Here is an 18,835-nt window from a genome sequence, read left to right as displayed (position 1 = left end):
CCTGGGTGGCTCAGTCGTTAAGTGTCTGCCTTCGGCTTGGGTCATGATCCTGGGGTCCTGGGATCAAGTCCCGCATCGGGCTCCCTGCTTAGCAGGAAGCCTGCTTCTCCCTCTCCCACTCCCCCTGCTTGTGTTCCCTCTCTCTCTCTGTCAAATAAATAAATAAATAAAATCTTTAAAAAAAAATTGGGTTCGGGCATCTGACTGGCTCAGTTGGAAGAACACTCGACTTGATCTCAAGGTTGTGAGTTTGAGCCCCACATTGGGTGTAGAGATTACTTAAATAAATGAATAATTTTTAAAATTGGGTTGTATTACTAAGTTATAAGGGTTCTTTACATATTCTAGATAGAAGTTCTTTGTTGTATATTACATTTTGCAAGTATTTCCTCCCAGTTTATGGCTGCATTTTCATTTTCATAAGTGTATTATGAAAAGCAGAAAAATTTTAAAACTAGTTCATACTTTATGTGTTTCATTTAAGAGATCTTTGCCAAACTCAAGGTCACTAAAATTTTCTGTTAGCACCATCCTTCTAAAGCACACAGTTTGAAAAAAAAAATTCTGAAAAATATCTGAGGAAAAAATTGGCTATACAATTTAATAGTACTATGGTCTAAAATGAGGAAAAGAAAATGAAACACTAATTGTAAATTTAACATCAATACACAATCAAGTACTCAATAATTTATTTTTAAGCTAAGTGTGCCTATTACTTGAAATGTGGAAGACTGCTTCGGCATAAAAAGAATCACACTTCAAATTAAATAATGAATGTGTTTTTATTTCTCTTCTAATTTTTAAAATGTGAACATTCTGTAATTCAGTCACAGGGGCCTTTACTTCCAGGTGACTTCTTCATTGGGTCTCAATTCCCTGTAGAAATTAAAAAGGAAAGAAAGGAAAAAGTACAAATTTAATTTTTATGGGGGGTAGAGAGTCAGAAGAGTATTCAATATTTTATATTTTATATTCTATTTATATTCTATTAAATTCTATATTTTATATTCTATTAAGTTGACCCATTAAAATTTTTATATAGACTCAACATACTCATTCAAGTCTCTCATGCATCCCTTTGATTTCATTTTTCCTGATTAAGGAACTGCAATTTCTTAGTCTGTACGAAAGCGATTATCCTCTCAATGAGTTCATCTGAGGTTTTCTAAACCCCTTCTAATTCATTTTATCTTTTTTAAAATCCTTAACTGTAAACCTCCTCTCCATACTGACTGTGAGTGCTGCTTAAGCCTCTGGTCCCTTGAGCTTCTTCCCACCTCACTGCATACCCAGTGGCAGACACCCCGTCTTGCTAACTAACTCTCTGCTGCCAAAAGAGCCATCTCCAGAGACACACTGGGACCAGGCAGCGGCCAGCTGCCTTCTGATCACTCACCCACCACGTCTAAAGCTCTCAAGCACTGTTGCTGTGAATACAGCACCAAGCCACTATTAGTGCCACAGATTTCAGCTATGTTCTGGCTTAAGTAAGATAATATATGATAATATGTGAAAGCTATATTAAAGGCTTTGATGAGCTGGTTTAAAACTTTGTTTCTATATTACAGTGCATCCTGAATGCCAAAAAAAATTCAAACATTTGAAATAGCCTGTTCATAAACTGAAGACTTGCTGGCATTCCAAAATAATCATACAGTTTTGTAGAAGGGTTAAACAACAACTAATGTTGCAAAATAACATAACTTAAATATAAGTCCTCGGGGGAAAATTTACCCCTTCTGTTTATTTTTGGCACATATGATATTAAAAAGGCTTATTTCCAAGAACTGGTTAATTGTTCATTTAAAAAAGGTGTACAAACTAACCTTTTAAACAACAAACTCTTGTTCCGGAAGGCAGCCAGCTTTTCATCATTCTTTCTGTCTAGATAACATCCAAGGACAAACCCCATGGGCACAAGTATATGTACCCAGTGGTCACGAACAATCTGAATTACATTCATCCTGAGTGCTAGGAAAAAAAAAAAAGATTATCAGAAATATAACTGCTTTTGAAATATCTTGAAAAATTGCATCTGAAGCAGGAGGATAGCCCTGAATATAGGAGATAGATGTTACAAGCATAATAAGCCTCTTCAAATTTGCTTTGGCATCAGAATGTAGTATACAACTTAAAATCTACTTGATGACAATTATACAGGTGACAATGATTAGTATAAAAATTGCACTGCACTAAAATCAATTTATTAACTTCCTTTTTAGCTCCACTAGTGGTCTGATATGGTATAGCACAGAGAAATGGAGAGTATAAAAAATACTAGACTAAAACGTGAAACGTGAGCCCAGCTGTCCACGGGAAGAAACCCCCATTTCACTTTCCCGTCTCCACCGCTCGCAAACCCGGGGGAGGTCCGGGCCAACCCTCGCCTAGAGACACCGCCGCCGCCCAGGGCTTCTCTAGAGGTGGACCCTCCCCGCCTGCACAACGGGGGCCCGCGGCGCCTCGGCTCATCTTGGACCCCGGAAAATTTTACCTGCGGCTCATTTTGGACCCCGGAAAATTTTACCTGCAAAGGCTGAATATTTGCACCCTCCAACTATTAATTTAAAACTTTTACACGTGTAAAATATTTTTAGAACCTCTGACAATGCTAAAACAAATATAATTATACTATTATGCCCAAAGCAGAATTCTTTAGTTATCATTATTGAAAACTAATTTTTCAATTAGCAGTAGTTGTGACTCAGATAAACCCCATTAACTACAATACTGCTAATGCACAAAGCTGAAAACTAATTTTTGAAAGGAAATAAAATGAGAGAAATTTTAAAAAACCACTGCATTCAACAATGTCATGGTAGATCTCAATATCAACTCAAAGATTTTACAAAAGATAGGGACAGAAGGGAATTTACTTTTATAGAATAACTACTAGGTACCAGGGCCATCATATAATCTTATACATAACATGAAATAACTATTATTATCCTCATTTTATAGACTAGAAAACAGCTTAACCTAAACAGGTATTAAGTACAGAGCTGGAATCCAAGCTCAGGTTTCCTCCAAAAATCTTTTTCTATTAGATCTCAATATCTCTCTCAAAGACCTCTTCTCGAATTGATATTTATGGTACTTAAGGGCTTTTAAGTTCTAAGGTTTTCTAAAAGGTAGAGGAGGAGGACTAGAACTAGAAGTCACCATATGGAAAATAAATTTGCCTTAATTAAAAAAAAGAGTTGAATTGTCAGTTTCTGCAAAAACTTGTACCTAAAGATGAAATCAAAATGTACCTGTCTATGCATGAATCTAAGATGAATAAATCATATACAATGGCTGAGAAGGCATGTGACAACACCCTGGTAAGAGAATACTGCCGACAAAAGTGCTCAGCACTAAACTGTGCTAGGGTTAGGTAGACTGGATTCCTGCCTCTCCTAAGACACTGGTTCTCACACTTAACACATTTCAATTCTTTATTTCTCAAACTTCATCACTATCTAAAGGTACTGGGCAAGAAAATGGCCATGAAGTTAACAGTTGCACAATTACTCTATACTCTATATGATAAAGTGTAATATTACATACAGCAGGTTCCAATCTGGAAAACTATGTAACGTTAACAAGTTATTTAAAATATGTAACTTACAGTTTAGTCATTAATTAAAGGTTTAGTCTACCGTCTACAGTTGGAAATCTCAAACCTGACTGCGTATCAAAAACATCTGTGGAGCCTTTATCAAAATAGGGACTTTTGGGCGGGGGGTGTAGGCTGGTGGCTGTCAGCTGAGCATCAGGCTCTTGGTTTTGGCCCAGGTTGTGATCTCATGGGTTGTGGGATCGGGCCCCAGGTCAGGCTCCCTACTTGGCGGGGAGTCTGTTTCAAGATTCTCTCCCTCTGCCCCTCTCCCCGTTCATGAGATCGTGCGCTCAAATAAATAAATCTTTAAAACAAACAAAATAGGTACTTTCGGTCCTCCTTCCTTGTGGGACTGGAAAAACCTATAGTTGAAAGAACTTTTTAGATGATTTGATGAAAATAGTTCTTGGGCAACCTTATTTCCTAGAGGATGGTGGCTTTCTTAGCACTATGCCTTCCTTAAGTAACGTTATTTGCATTTAGATACTGAAGCACTCTGTGAATCTGACCAAGTGCCCACCAAGTTAGCCACTTACTTGTTTAATAAACTTGAACCAGTCAAGTATAGGAATAACAATACATGCCTTAATCAACTAATATAACTTTGAAAGCACAAAACTGCAAAATACTAGACAATGTAGGTCTCTGTAGAAGTCAAGTGGCCATATATTCGGTCACCTGTCCTCACAGGTTCCTCAAATTTCTTAACAGGGGGGTCAAGCCTAACCCTCAGCACAGGTGAGTCAGATACTATCTGTATTTTAACCAACAACAAAGTGCTTATTGACTTAGCCCAAGACTGTTCTAAATAAGCCCATGGACACCTGTGGGCTATAAGCCATATTGTTGTTGGCATTCTTCCAACAGGGCAAGTAGCTATTGTCTGGCTCTAGTCTGAGAATCTGAGAAGAGGTGAGACAAACCCCTGAGACTCTGGCTGCACATAGGCTCTTACATACACTCTGTAAGTGAAGACTGATAGATAAAAGGATTCTGTGTATTCAAAATCCAGAGTTGGGTTCAGCCACCATGATTCCATCGCTAACAGGTAAATGACAAATGTTAGTCCATGAGACATTTCATATTACATGTGTATAATCTATTTAATGGACTTCGGAAGCAGTGGCATTGAACGTAATTTGTCCTCTGTATTTCACTGTGAGTGAATGACTGGGGAGGACAAAGATTTATGGACCTAAGAAGTGAGCTACAACGATTTCTTGGAGAATGGATAGGAGGAGGGATATAGACAGGCTCTGGTCATGAGCCCAAGACCACAGGGGGCTTTATCTGATGGGTAAAGGGCAGTGAGGTCCTGGACAGGCTCCAATGAAACAAGCTGAGGTTTGGATAGAGTGACATCCACATGGGTGCCCATGAGGGTACTGCACATTATTAGTGTTTTTTTTTTTTTTGAGGGGGCAGAGAGCAAAGGGAGAGGGAGAATCTTAAGCAGGCTCCATGCTCAGCACAGACGTGGAACACCACCTCACCACCCTGAGATCATCACCTGAGCTGCAATCAAGAGTTGGATGCTTAACCTACTGGGCCACCCAGGCACCCCATTAGTGTCTCCTTTATTAAGACTCATGAAAAATCCTTCTTTTACTTCAGAACTGGGACTTGCTATGGTATTCCTAAGAAAAACTAGTTTTTATCTTATGGACTCAAGGAATCATGTAACTGATCACCTATCCTTTATTACCAATACGGTTCAAATTTTTTGCCTAGCTCTAGAAATAACTGTTAATAGCACTGTCAGGTACGGTTCTTATTGCTTTTCATAATCACTAACTCATGTAATCTTCACAATACTATGTGTGTATTCACTAATGTCCCCAATGTAGTAGGCATATTTTTTTTTCAGTTGAGGAAATCCAGGGGCAATCGACTTGCCTAAGGTCACAGATGGAGTAAGTGGCAGAGATGGGATTAACACTCAGGCAGTCTGACTTCTTGGTCCAAGCTATTTGTGTTTTATTGTCTGTTAGGGTAACTATAGAGATAAACATTTAGACTGACCTCACTCAGCGTTATCTTATTTTTCCTAACATTACTTTTTCTTCAACCAATTTTTCCCGCCTAACTTCTGAAAAGAAAACTGGATCTGGTGTGTATTTTTATAAGTCAATTCATGTTGTAAAACGTAGATGAATAAATATTTCAAAAATTAAATCCTAATCTCTGATTGGTCTCCACAGCATTTTAGATCGACTTTTTTTTTTTTTGAACAATACATAATCTATGAAAAGCAGTGCTGGATGCATGGAGAAACTGAACTCCTTGAGGTCTGGAACCAACCGTGTCTTAATAACCTAGTATAAATTAAGTATTACGTTTTTAAAAAGTGATTTTTTGTGTGTGGAATGGTCGGCTCAAAAGGGTTTGCGATTTGGAAGAGAAGGTTAGTTTCCAATCCTGGGAGCACCGAGACAGAACGCTGAAACTTGAACGAATCTGGGATGCTCGCGCCTTCCCTCCAGCCTAGGAGCGTGATCCCGGCCTGTCTTCTCTCCGGTCCGGCCAGGGGCAGTCACCGGGTGATCCCCAAAGACGTTTTCCAGTAATGACAGCCTCCCACTACCCTTTCCAAAAGCCGTCAGGTGCGAAACGTGAGCCCACGTGTCCCCGGGAAGAAACCCCCATTTCACTTTCCCGTCTCCACCGCTGCAAACCCGAGGGAGGTCCGCACCACCCCTCGCCTAGAGACACCGCCGCCGCCGAGGGCTTCCCTAGAGGTGGACCCTCCCCGCCTGCACAACGGAGGCCCGCGGCGCCTCGGCTCATCTTGGACCCCGGACCCACCTGCGGCCTTGGTGCCAAAAACGACCCCACGACCAAGGGCAGCGACGACCCAACCACCGGCGCCGGCGGAAGCTGCGGCCTTGGGACCTGCCACTCGCTACGCTCGCTCGAAGAGAGGGGTGGCGCTGGGAAACCATACCTCTTCTTCCTTTTGACGTTGGACTCTTCTTGTACTTATTTTAGCTCTCACGCATTATAAATTATTTAAAAATAAGACTTCGGCGCAGGGTGACGAGACTTTAGTCGTAAGCGCCATCTCCTTCCCACACTTGCGTCCCCACCCCCCCCGAAGATGGTATCGCCCTGGGCCTTCCCCGCCTCAGAGGCTCGCCTCCAGTTTCAAAATGGCGGCCGCCATCGGGGGGCTTCTGCTGGCTGGTCGTCCCGGGTGCCTCTGAGCGAGCATCAGTTTTTCTCGCTCTTGAACCTGGATTCGACTAGGGGTTGGGAAGGGCAGTGGACGGCGTTGGGGGAGGACTGACGAGGCAAGTGAGGGCGGAGGAAAGGAGCGAGACTTCGGATGGGGGAGGGGGCGTCCTCGGCCCTCAGGGAGACCCTGGCTCCACTTGGTCCGGGTGGGCGCTGGGGACGTGCTCTTGGGGTTTCGGTGGCGACTGTCCTGGCCGGGCCTGGCAGAAGTGCTCATCGAGGGAAAGAGACGTGATTTCTCTGTGGGTCTAAAGCTCCCGGTGTTTGTAGCGCAGTCCGTACGATTCACTCCTGTGTTCTCCCCTCTTTTTGCTGTTTCCCGGTGACCTTTCAGTTTCGGCGCTGGAGGAGTTAATCCGACGCCAGCTTTGGCGCCTTTGGTCCTCGTGGTTGCTGTGTTTTTAGCCGCCTCGCTGGGGGTCTTCCGTGGTCTCGGGTTCAGAGACCACGAGGCTGCTAAGCCCTGGGCACAAAGTAGGCGTTCTTTTTTAGTTAGTCGATTCCCAGGGACCTTTTAAGTTGTTAACCGTGTTTTATTAATATGGTCTCGGCCTCCCGCTCCCCACCCCCCCCACCCCCCAGCGCCCCAGCCCTCCAGGCTCCCTTTGCCCTCAAGCGCTTCCATCACTCTGTATTATTACATGCTCTTAAGTAAACGAGATCAGACTAGCCTTAACCCCGGCAAGTCTGGCCTCCTGTCACCAGCCGAACATGAGTTATCCATTGCGCATCCCCTAATTTTTTATCTTATATCCCCTGTGATTTTTTTTAGGAAACCAATTCTCTTCCCGAACTGACCAGGAAAAGACTTTTTGGTCTTCGTGAGCTCGAGGGCCAACCCAGATTCCTTCGTTTTCCCTTGGATTTTGCCTAGTTCCCTTTCGCTGTCAGCAACATGCAAGGTCATTATTGAGAGAGCGAGTAACTGTGAGAGATAATTGAGATGAAGTAGTATCCGTCAGGAAGGAATTGATGGTCTGGTTCGGGTTCATTCTTTAAGCACACATGTGTGTTGCTTTGAGTGCTGCGCTTGAATTTGGCGATACAAAGATGATCGCTTTTGCTCTTAGCCTATACATTCAGCATCCATTCAATAAATATTCTTGGTGCGCAGTTTGTGTTAGGTAAAAAAAAAAATAACCTCCTGAGGCCACCAAAAAAGCTTCATAAAGGAATAAATATTTCAGCTGGGTTTTGAAGGGTCAAAAGGAATTTATGAGGCTCAGGAGAAGGTCATTCCTGGATGCAGAAACTTGAGCAGTTTTGGCATACTGAGGGAGAGTGGGAAGATAAATGTGCTTGCGCATGCAGTGCAAGGGTGGTTGGTGAACGAAGAGGAAGATTGAGAGCAACTTGTGAAGGACTTTGATTTCCAGCTAAGGAGTTTAGATTTTATTTGTTAGAAGGTGCATACTATGCACAAGGAAAGGGCATGAGTATATTTGTTTTTTTTAGGGTGGTCTCTGACAGCTGTATGGAGGATCAACTTGGAACAGGAAAACTAGATAAGAGGAAATTGTAGTCATTGAGGTAAGGTAATGATTGCCTCAATTGAAATAGGATAGTGAAGGGTGTAAGAAAGACCTTTCTGAAATGTCAAATAAGATTCAATGGGTGGCTGCAGTTTGGTGGAGGGAGGGTGACTCCAGAGTTTTTGGTCCAGGAAACTATATGGATGATGATACCATTAAAATCAAGCCTAAGATATGTACATAAAAATAGAATGGTGCCAACCTGCACCTTAAGGAGTGGGAGAGCACAATGCTGTACCATACGAAGCATTGATTTTAGAGTCTAGATTTGTGCTATTACAGTAGCCACAAGCTGCATGTAGCTGTTGAGCCCTTGAAATTGTGGTTAGATTGAATTGAGATGTGCTGTAAATATAAAATACACACTGGACAAAGACTTGGTATGAAAAACAATGTAAAATATCTCAATAATAATGGCTATGTACTGAAATGATAATATTTTGAATGTGTTGGGCTCAATAAAGTATATTAAAATTAATTTCACCTGTAAAACTTTTCAATGTGGCTATGAAAAATAAATTTAATTACATTTGTGGCTTGCATTATATTTTTGTTGGGCAGATTCGATGTAGTCTAGACTAATGATAAAGGAATTCGTATGGAGGTGCAATTTGAGCTAGGCCTTGAGACCGTGGTGAGCAGTGATGTCAGCAGCTTGCTGGTGCCCTCCATTGCCAGTTAAGGCATTCAGGTTTTTGTTTTTTCAAGCAGTGAGAAGCCTTCAGAGATTTCTGAGCAAGGGTTAATATGTGGAGGGGTGTTTCTGAAGATTAATCTGACAGTCATGTTTAGGTTGAGATGAAGGAGGAAAGGCTGGAGGGAGAGAAACAGAGAAACCCAAATATAAGGTAATGAGGCCCTGCTTTAAGGTACTGGTGGTAGGAAGGGAAAGGGGCTGATACACAGGTGAGGCATTTTGAGGGAAAAATAATCAGGAGTTGGTAACAGACTATTCGAGAAGAAGTAAAGGAAGGAATCAAATGTAGAGTTTCAAGCCTTGGTTACTTAGATAAGGACTAATGAATTCATGTCATACGATTATAAAGTACATCTGAGGCTAGAGGAATTTAGTCTCAAAATAGAACCAGCAAAGTTGGAAGGAGGAAGTGGTCTGCTAAATACTCTTCCTTTTTATCTCCTTGCTTTCTGTATCTTATCTAATCAATCAGACCCACCAGCTCATTTTCCTAAAATACGGAATTTCCTGTATTATGTCATCTTACTTAAAAATGGATCTTAAAATGTTTGTTGCCTGAAGAACGAGGTCCAGAGTCCAAGACCTTCCATTATCTGGCCCTTTTCTATTCAGTACTTTTTTTTCATTTTTTTGCTTATATGAAGGTGTGCTCGGCTGGTTTTTCCACTAAAACTCTGTCAGTTTTTATGTGCCTTTGATCATGTTATTCCCCTGTTTTGAATACCTTTTCTTTTTGTCTCTTTCTACTCAGGTCCTACTAATCCTTAACAAGTAATTTAAGATCCCACCTCTTTTATGCTTCTCAATAACATACGTTAATGTCAGTTTTTAAAATCTTATTTCCTAAACTGCATATTTTAGCTCATGATTATAACCAATTTGGTACATTATTTTTGTCTTTTATTATCCTTTTATTATCTCTGTTTTATGTAAGCTTTAGCTTCCTAAAATTATGACAAGTTTCTTTTTTAAAAAAGGACCATTTATTATACTACTTGCCGCTGCTTGTGATGTTCATCTTAGGGCACGACATAGAAGTTAGACACCATAATTAGAAGTGACTCTGTTGTACCACATTCATCAGACTCTCATTTCTTTATTTTTTAGATTTATAAAGAACTCTTCCCTTGAATTCATGGTGTTTCATCCTATGTACAACTGAGATATCAGTAAGTAATGAATGTGTTTAATAAAGATACAGCTTTATTATGTTATGAGCAATTGTATTAAAAATATCTTCACCTATTGAAATCTGAGTCTGTGTGCAAAAAGGTTTAACATGAACTCATTTACTTCTGTCTGCAAGATCTTTCGTATTTTCACTTCATAATCTAAAGAAAGGGGAAGTTAAGGTGGATTTGAGTTAAAAAGAGTTTCTCTTAGGCCATTAATATAATTATCATACAGGAAACTTTTCGGCAGGGAGAATTTTTAGTAGATCCTTTCCAAAATTGTATTTATAAATGATTTTCACCAAATTGGAGAATTAATATCTTTGTATTTCTCATACCTCACAAATAGGAACATGCTAAGCCAATATATTTTTAATTTTAACTTACTTGTTTCATCAGTTCTTTACTGAACAACTGCTATGTGTTTAAAACATGTGCTAATATAGTAAGGATACAAAAATGGATCAAGCCTGGTCTTACACTCAAGAGAGCTCTCACAAAGGGAAGTGCATATAAATAGGTAACTGTTAATGGTGCGGTAAGGGTACTAAGCTCATTTGACACGAGCCATACTTCATTCATTTAAGAAGCTTTTATTGACCCTCTACTATGTGTTAGGCACTATGGAGGCATTGGAGGATAACTGTGACCAAAATAGATAAGGTCTATTTTTGCATGGAGTCCATGATCTAGTGCTGGCGTGAGGAGGAGAGATGGGGGTGGGCAAAGCAAGTAAATAAGTAGCAGGTATAGAGAGCAGTATTTTGAGGGAAATGGAGTGATGTTGCAGGATGTAACAGGTAGGGAAGGACTTTAGAGTTGTTAGAAAACCATCTCAGAGAATAAATTTGAGGCAGGGAAAATATACAAACTAGCTAGAGATCTTAGTGACAATGGAGATGGAAGGAAATTTGAGAAATAGGATGGAGGTAAAAATGCAGCACTTACCGATAGATTGGATGTGGGATACAAAGGAAAGGAAGGACTCAAGGATGATGCCATCAGAGATCAGATGATACTTATGGCTGCGGAACTGGTGAGATTACCTGGAAAGAAAGAAATAAGTCCTACTGAAGAGCACTGCCACATTTAGAGGTTAGTGAAAGAAAGTAACTAGCAAGGGAGATGGGGGAGTGACGAGTTAGATACAAGGAAAACCAGGAGAGGGTTGACACGGAAGCAGAGGGAGGAGAGCATTTCAAGGAGGCCGAACACTTACTTTTACTGAATGTTGCTATGATTTCTGCCAGTTGAGGCCAGAGAAATAAATGCCCATTGGCTTAAATTGCATAGAGGTTGGTCAGTGACCTTGATGAAAGCACTTTTTTTAAAGATTTTATGTATTTATTTGACAGAGACACAGCAAGAGAGGGAGCACAAGCAGGGGGAGTGGGAGAGGGAGAAGCAGGCTTCCTGCTGAGCAGGGAGCCCAATGTGGGGCTTGATTTCCAGGACCCTGGGACCATGACCTGAGCTGAAGGCAGACACTTAACGACTGAGCCACCCAGGCGCCCTGGTGAACGCACTTTTGGTGGGCTGGTGGAGGAAGATGCTAGCTTTGGGAGTGTGAATGGGAGGCGAGAAAGTGGAGACACATTTGTGGACAAATATTCTGAGAACTTGCTGTGAAAGGGGAGATAGAAGTGATGAAGTACTTGCAGGGGATTGTAGGATTAAGAGAGGGTTCTTTTAAATTGGGAAATTCTAGAGGAGCTGCGTATGCTAATAGGAATGGTACATCAATGATACATGGATATTGCAGGGAAAAGAGGGAATGAAGAGGTTCAGTCCTCTAGAAGGTAAAAAAATGAGAATAGGATCCAGAGTACTCATGGGGATTGGCCTTGGATGAGAGCAGTGCCATTGATTCCTTGTAATCAGAGACACAACAGTGTTCATGCAGATACATTAATAGAATTGGTATTGGAGAATGGGTTACTGTCTAATGACTTTGTTTTCTAACTGAAGAATGAGGTGAGATGATCAGCTGAGAGTAGGGTGGAGGGAGTGGTGCATGATGCTTGAGCAGAGAAAAGGTGATGTGAAATCATATCTCAGAGATAGTCAACCTACTACAAAAACTCAGATTGATAGGTAGTGCTTAGTGCCTGTTTGATATATGTATATATATTTTTTCCATTTGAGATTTTTGACTTTAAAGAGTAAGTAGCACAGTGGTGGGATTGTTTGTTTGTTTTTTCTCTGGCAACATTCAGTTTCTGGAATAGGCAAAGTGAAGGACTGGAGTCAGTCAGGGTTGGGGTTTTGCCAGGCTGGTACAAGGAAGGACTAGAGCGGCCAGATACTTGATCGTGTTTGCAAGATACTCATGGTGGATTGTGGATCAACAGGAAGGACATGAATGGAGACAGGAGAGGGTGAAAGAGCAGTTGGGGGGTTAGAGATTCGGTGAGGCTGAAGGATGTTCGAGGTGGGATTACTGAGTAAGCAAGGCGGGAGTGAGAGCATGAGACGCCAGAAGGTGAACATTTGGAAATGGTGCAGCTCAGAGATGATGAGGTTCAGGGCATAACCGTGGTGGTGGGAGGCTGAAGTGAGGCGAGGTTATTGGAAGTGAGAAAGGGGACTAGAGTCTGTAGCGGAGTTACTGAGGAAGACCGAAATCAGGTATTAAAGTCCTCAGGGAACGAGGTCCGATTAACCTATGCCAGCAGTGAAGAGGGAAGAGGGAAGGTTCCTAGTGAACTATCTGGGAGGGCCCGGAGTATTTGGAGGAGGAAGGAGAAGATCTGGTTTGGAAGCTGCAGTGAGGAGCAAGGAGCACAGACTTCCTGCTTTGGAGGCACAGGGGGTACAAGGAAGAAACCCTTGAAAAGGCTGCAGGAGAAACAGTTCCTGTGAAGGTTATCAGGCGAAGAAAGAGAACCTTCAGGGAAGAGGTGCAGTTTCAGGTGAGGGTAAGCAGCATCGTTCCAGAGGACATACTGGAAGGACTTGGGAGGGATAGAAAGTAGAGGAGTGGATCCGACTGGCAGATGTGCACATCAGTGATAATGAACAACCGAGGAGTCTTGGGTCTTCGCCTGTGACTGGGGAGAAAAAGGATGGGAAATGTGGTGGGATTGGTCTCCTGACACATTGTCATGAAAGGTGACAGCTTACCTGACTTTGTTGATAGGACCTTGGGTAGCTGGTAAGAGACCATCAGGTATGCGTGACCTCTCCTACTTGCATAGTTGGCCAGGGAAGGCTAATTTACTTCAAGGAGCTAAGATCTGAAATATTGCTGTGGAGCTGTACTTCGCTAATGAATGTTTTTGTAACATCTGTTTAATAGCATGCAATTCTAGGTCTTAAATCCTAATAGATGTGCTCATGTTATATCTCCTTGAAATATACACAGTAGGCATCCCAACATAAATTCCATCAAATATATGTTGAGCCCCTACCGTGTGTCAGGTTCTCTTTTAGGAATTGCAAACATGAGATTTTACCTCTGTTTTTTTAGTTGCTTACTTTCCAGCGCAAGCATTTTTAACATTCAACGCCTGAAAAGTATGTGGATTTCTATGTGTTTGTTTTTTGACGACTGAGGGGAGAAGGAACAGTCCACAGCTTTTTATCAGATTCTCAAGGGGGTCTATTTATTTAAGGACCCCTGGTCTAATAGGAGAGAGAGACATGAAGGCTAATCATTGTAATGCAATAAAATCATTGCCATCACAGAGAAAAATAAAGGAAGCACAGATTCACCTTGAAGAATGAGTTCATTAATTATCTATTTATATATTGAGGAACTTGGTAGTCTCTATTCTAGGTAATTTACACATTATTTGAAATCTTCCAGCATCCTTTTTATGTGTATTATATTAAAGATTTATTTATTTATTTTTAAAGATTTTATTTATTTATTTGAGAGAGAGAGAGAGCAACAGAGATAGAGAAAGCACGAGCAGGGAGGAGAGGGAGAAGCAGGCTCTCCGATGAGCAGGGAGCCCCACATAGGGCTAGATCCAGGACCCTGGAATCATGACCTGAGCCGAAGGCAGACGCTTAACTGACTAAGCCACCCAGGTGCCCCATGAGATTGATTTATTTTAGAGAGGGAGAGAGTGTGCACTGGGGGGTGGTGAGGGTGGAGTGGAGAGGAGCAGAGGGAAAGTTTTAAGTAGACTTTGCACTGAGCATGGAGCCAGATGCGGAACTCTTTATCTCATGACCCTGAGATCCCTACTTGAGTCGAAACCAAGAGTCGGACGCTTAACCAACTATGCCAAGGCGCTCCGTTTTATGTGTGTTATTAATACTCATGTTTATAGGCTGGAATACATAAGTGAGGAAAGGTTAATTAATTGCTTAGAACCACCTAGTAGTAGTTTCAGATCTGAAACTGATTCTAAAGTCTACTGCTTTTCTTTTCTTTTCTTTTTTTTTTAAAGATTTTATTTATTTATTTGACAGAGACACAGCGAGAGGGGGACACAAGCAGGGGGAATGGGAGAGGGAGAAGCAGGCTTCCCGCAGAGCAGGGAGCCTGATGCCAGATGCAGGGCTGGATCCTGAGCCGAAGGCAGACGGCAGACTGAGCCACCCAGGCGCCCCATGTCTACTGCTTTTCATTAAGCCACACTGGGAGCCACTGAAGGACTCATTGTAAACAAGAGTACATAAGATCATGTTTGTACTTTGAAATTTAGCAATGATGGAAATAGGTCTTTAAAGTGTTTGCTTTCTGGGGCGCCTGGCGCCTGGGTGGCTCAGTCAGTTGAGTGTCTGCCTTTCAATTCAGGTCATGATCCCGGGGTCCTGGGATCGAGCCCTGCATCGGGCTCCTTGCTCAGCATGGAGTCTGCTTCTCCCTCTGCCCCTCCCCCTGCTCATGCTCTCTCTCTTGCTCTCTCTATGTTTATGGAATTTCTGCCCACTTAGAAACCTGATGCAATGTTAATTTGTACGTTGTTTGTTAGACTATGATGTATTTTTAATTATGTTTTTATTTCTTTTGAGAAGACTTTTTGGATTGTTTTTGGACCAAAAATGACATCTATTATCAAATTAACTACCCTCTCTGGGGTTCAAGAAGAGTCTGCTCTTTGCTATCTTCTGCAAGTTGATGAGTTTAGATTTCTGTTGGACTGTGGCTGGGATGAGCACTTTTCTATGGATATTATAGATTCTCTGAGGAAGTAAGTTACTTTTCATATTTCTAGACTTTTATTAAATGAATTTCTCTTTTCTACACTGTAATACCATCTTGATGATATACGGTATTTGCTTTCTTTCCTCTATTTTGATTTATAGTAAAAGGCTTAGTTTTACTTACTCCAAAGAGCCAAATAGTGACTGTTTCCATTTGTAAAGTTTTGATTGCATTATAAACTGTGTTTATTGAAATTCAGTAAAATGTTAAGTGTTACTTGGCTAATGGATCCCAGTAGAGATTTTTTGCACCATAATTTTAGAGAAGAATAATTGTGTAAGAATTTGAAGAGAGGAAAAACCTTCCATGTGAAAAGTCTGCCATCAGATCACATTAGCTTACTTTTTATGTCTTTTGATCCTTCATATTGAGCTTTGGTGCCCAGAATAATGACCATGAGATACAAAAGGATACTAATCTATCAAAGAAAAATTCACTTAATGCTTGTAGTATTGTACTAATTATGGAAGGAAAGAGAACTTAAATATTTAAAAACTGAGAACTTTTAGCAAAACATTTTTTTTCTAATTTCTTCTGTCAGTGAGACCATATGCTTTATTTTTATTTATTTATTTATTTTTAAAGATTTTATTTATTTATTTGAGAGAGAGACAATGAGAGACAGAGAGCGTGTGAGAGGGAGGAGGGTCAGAGGGAGAAGCAGACTCCCTGCCGAGCAGGGAGCCCGATGCGGGACTCGATCCTGGGACTCCAGGATCTTGACCTGAGCCGAAGGCAGTCACTTAACCAACTGAGCCACCCAGGCGCCCACCATATGCTTTATTAATTGAAGTTTCACTATAGTGAATATGCTATCAGTCACCATGCTAAAAAGCAGAGGCAAAAATCCATAATAAATATATGGCCATTTAAATATCCTCTCCCTAACAATTTCTGAAATTTCAAGTTGAGTTCTTGAACTTTAATAGTATATGAAACAGCCATTCACAAGCAGCTTATGTGTGGTATCTACTGATGCTCTTTTTTCTTTTTTTATGTGTATAGACATCCTCTGTTTTGTGCAACACATACCATACTTTTGATATCTATGCAGGACGGGGTAGTAATAACTGGTATTGCTAGGTATCATAATTTCAGCTCTTCTGCTCTTTTACCCCAGCCTAGTCTTTACTCTTAAAAACAAGATTGGAGAAATTGAGAAGCCATTTTGATCATGTTCTCCTAGGCATGTTCACCAAATTGATGCAGTACTGTTGTCCCACCCCGATCCTCTTCATCTTGGTGCTCTCCCGTATGCCGTCGGGAAGCTGGGTCTGAACTGTGCTATCTACGCGACCATTCCTGTTTATAAAATGGGACAGATGTTCATGTATGATCTTTACCAGGTAACTCAAGCAATTAAAAACTGCTTTTTACACTCCTGTAGTGATCATGTTTAACCTCTGATTTATGTGCTTCTTTTAGTCTCGACACAATACAGAAGACTTTACACTCTTCACGTTAGATGATGTGGATGCAGCCTTTGATAAAATACAGCAGTTAAAATTCTCTCAGATTGTGAATTTGAAAGGTAAAAAATGATTCCAATAGTAAGTAATTGGACTAAGGGGGTTTAACTGATTTTGAAAAGTACAAGGGGAATTTGTAGTAAAAATCATAGGCACTTTGGTCTGAAAAAGAAAAGATTAGCATGTTCTCATATGGAACTCTGAACTTCTCCCAAGTCATTTGGATTTTAAAACATTCCAGATTAAATACTAACACAATGTTAATAGCTCAAGCCTTTTCACATTTAACTTGGGATTGACTTATTTAGTGTTTGTGTATGATGCACAAAGGTAACGTGCCAGATCCTCCTCCTAGGAGTTCACGGTTGAGGGGCTCAGATGACTAAATGTAGTGATTGAAGTCTTGAAGGAAATGCAGTGCCTTGGCAGCATAGTAGAAGATAACTGAATTCTAGAATTGGGTATTAAGAAGTTTATTACTTAATTAGGTCAGGAAGCCCTCTGTTAAGTATAGATTTCTCATCTGTGGAGGGAGATTAAATATGAAGCCTTGCATTGAAATTGAGAAAATGGTGCCATGGTGGACTCTGATGAGTTGACCAAGAAATAACAATGTCACAACAGTTGGGCTTGTACTTAATTTTTCTATAGGATAAATTTTTTACCATGAGATTTGTATTGTTACTCTGTCAATTTCAGGTTAGCAAAAATGGAAACATTTGATTGTGTGTGTACCGAATAAATATTCAAATTTATTCATTCATATTAAGTAATTTAATAGGGTACTGGCATTTAAATCCAATCTCTATAATATTTCAGTTTATGAACACAGATACGTCTGCAAGAATTCATAACAAAACGACAAGAGAGTTTGTCTATAGTGAGGGAATGGAGTAGCTGGGGGGGGCAGAAGAGTGAGACTTGCATTTTCAGTGTTTGCCTTTTTACTTTGGGATTTTGTATCACTGCATATATTAGCTATTAAAAATAGTTTACAAATAAATAAGCTTTCTTTAGGCTTGTAAAAGAAATCTGAGTATTGTCTCTCTCTTATTAACATAGGTAAAGGACATGGCTTGTCTATCACACCTCTGCCAGCTGGTCATATGATAGGTGGAACAATATGGAAAATAGTCAAAGATGGAGAAGAAGAAATTGTGTATGCAGTTGACTTTAACCACAAGAGGGAGATGTAGGTATATCCAGACAAAAGCTAATGGAAATGCAGTTGGTATTGTTTCATTCTTTGGAATGAAAATTAAATTAAACTAAATTAAACTAAAAAGTTCTTTTTTTTTTTTTAACTAGAAATCTAGAACTACTTAAAGGCCTCAAATAGTGAATTTTTTGCATTGTGAGGGGAAACTTTGATATAAGAGATAATGTATTTTACAAACTGACATGTAAGTATCCAGTCTAAAACAGATAACTCTCTGGAGATGTTGCAAAGGAGATTAATTTTTGTACGTAAAATTATATTTTATATGCTACTTGACCTGTTATTTGAAGGACCTTTGTGGGTTTTTTTTTTTTTGTAAAGTTAGTAATTATAACTATATTTAAAGTCAAACTCCTTTTAAAAGGGACACAGTAGTTGTAATTTTAAATACTTTGTTTTCTACTCACAGCATTACTATAAAATTGTTTTGGCGTTTAGTTTCATAGAGGCTTCTTTTGTAATTTCTGTACATTAAGTTCATAGTTATTTTGTATGAGATTACAGTAGCCTCAAGATCTTTTGTATCTTCTATTTAGAAGTATATAAGACTAATAAGTTTTAGGCTCTTTTAATCACAGATTAATGAGGAAGGTATGGATATTCGAGTAAATGGTATTCAAACATTTTGGGAAGAAGTCAGTTTGTAGTTTTTCTTGTTTGTTTTTTACCACATAACAAATTTCAGATGGATTAGAATTAAATAGAAAATGAAACCGTATGGGTGAGTCTAATCTCTGATAAGAGTTTGTG

At 40.3% G+C, this 18,835-nt stretch overlaps 2 protein-coding genes across 7 annotated transcripts in view; one reads left to right on the top strand and one right to left on the bottom strand.

The window, feature by feature from the left end:
- Nucleotides 1-763: 763 nt before the first annotated feature.
- NDUFB1 (NADH:ubiquinone oxidoreductase subunit B1) lies at nucleotides 764-6,559 on the bottom strand. The gene is made up of 3 exons (XM_031036810.2): nucleotides 6,407-6,559; nucleotides 1,827-1,971; nucleotides 764-876 (listed from the first exon to the last, which is right to left on the bottom strand). Exons 2-3 carry the CDS (start codon nucleotides 1,961-1,963, stop codon nucleotides 840-842), a joined length of 174 nt encoding a protein of 57 aa, XP_030892670.1. The 5' UTR covers nucleotides 1,964-1,971; nucleotides 6,407-6,559; the 3' UTR covers nucleotides 764-839.
- A 198-nt stretch (nucleotides 6,560-6,757) lies between these two features.
- The window catches only part of CPSF2 (cleavage and polyadenylation specific factor 2), a 33,719-nt gene continuing 21,641 nt past the window's right edge, over nucleotides 6,758-18,835 (top strand). For 2 of the 6 annotated variants that reach the window (XM_031036809.2, XM_031036807.2), the window contains exons 1-6: nucleotides 7,608-7,737; nucleotides 10,172-10,233; nucleotides 15,208-15,383; nucleotides 16,584-16,743; nucleotides 16,823-16,928; nucleotides 17,929-18,058. In XM_031036809.2, the coding sequence (XP_030892669.1) occupies nucleotides 15,235-15,383; nucleotides 16,584-16,743; nucleotides 16,823-16,928; nucleotides 17,929-18,058 (545 nt within the window). In that variant the 5' untranslated portion in view covers nucleotides 7,608-7,737; nucleotides 10,172-10,233; nucleotides 15,208-15,234. Of the gene's footprint in view, nucleotides 6,892-7,607; nucleotides 7,738-8,290; nucleotides 8,366-10,171; nucleotides 10,234-15,204; nucleotides 15,384-16,583; nucleotides 16,744-16,822; nucleotides 16,929-17,928; nucleotides 18,059-18,835 lie in introns of those variants that run through there. The other 4 variants (XM_081830032.1, XM_006741361.3, XM_081830033.1 and 1 more) reach the window with 4 other exon arrangements.

This window comes from Leptonychotes weddellii, chromosome 9 (assembly GCF_054177405.1).
Source record: "Leptonychotes weddellii isolate Sample4059 chromosome 9, ASM5417740v2, whole genome shotgun sequence".
Classification (NCBI taxonomy): Eukaryota; Metazoa; Chordata; class Mammalia; order Carnivora; family Phocidae; genus Leptonychotes; species Leptonychotes weddellii.
The sequence above is the reverse complement of the archived record's forward strand: the minus strand, read 5'-3'. Positions and strand labels throughout refer to the sequence as shown.

Coding starts and splice junctions, on each gene's coding strand:
- NDUFB1 (XM_031036810.2), bottom strand. CDS start 1,963: ATGAATGTAATTCAGATTGTTCGTGACCACTGGGTACATATACTTGTG. Junction 877..1,826: donor AAGAGTTTGTTGTTTAAAAG/GTTAGTTTGTAC, acceptor TAATTTCTACAG/GGAATTGAGACCCAATGAAG.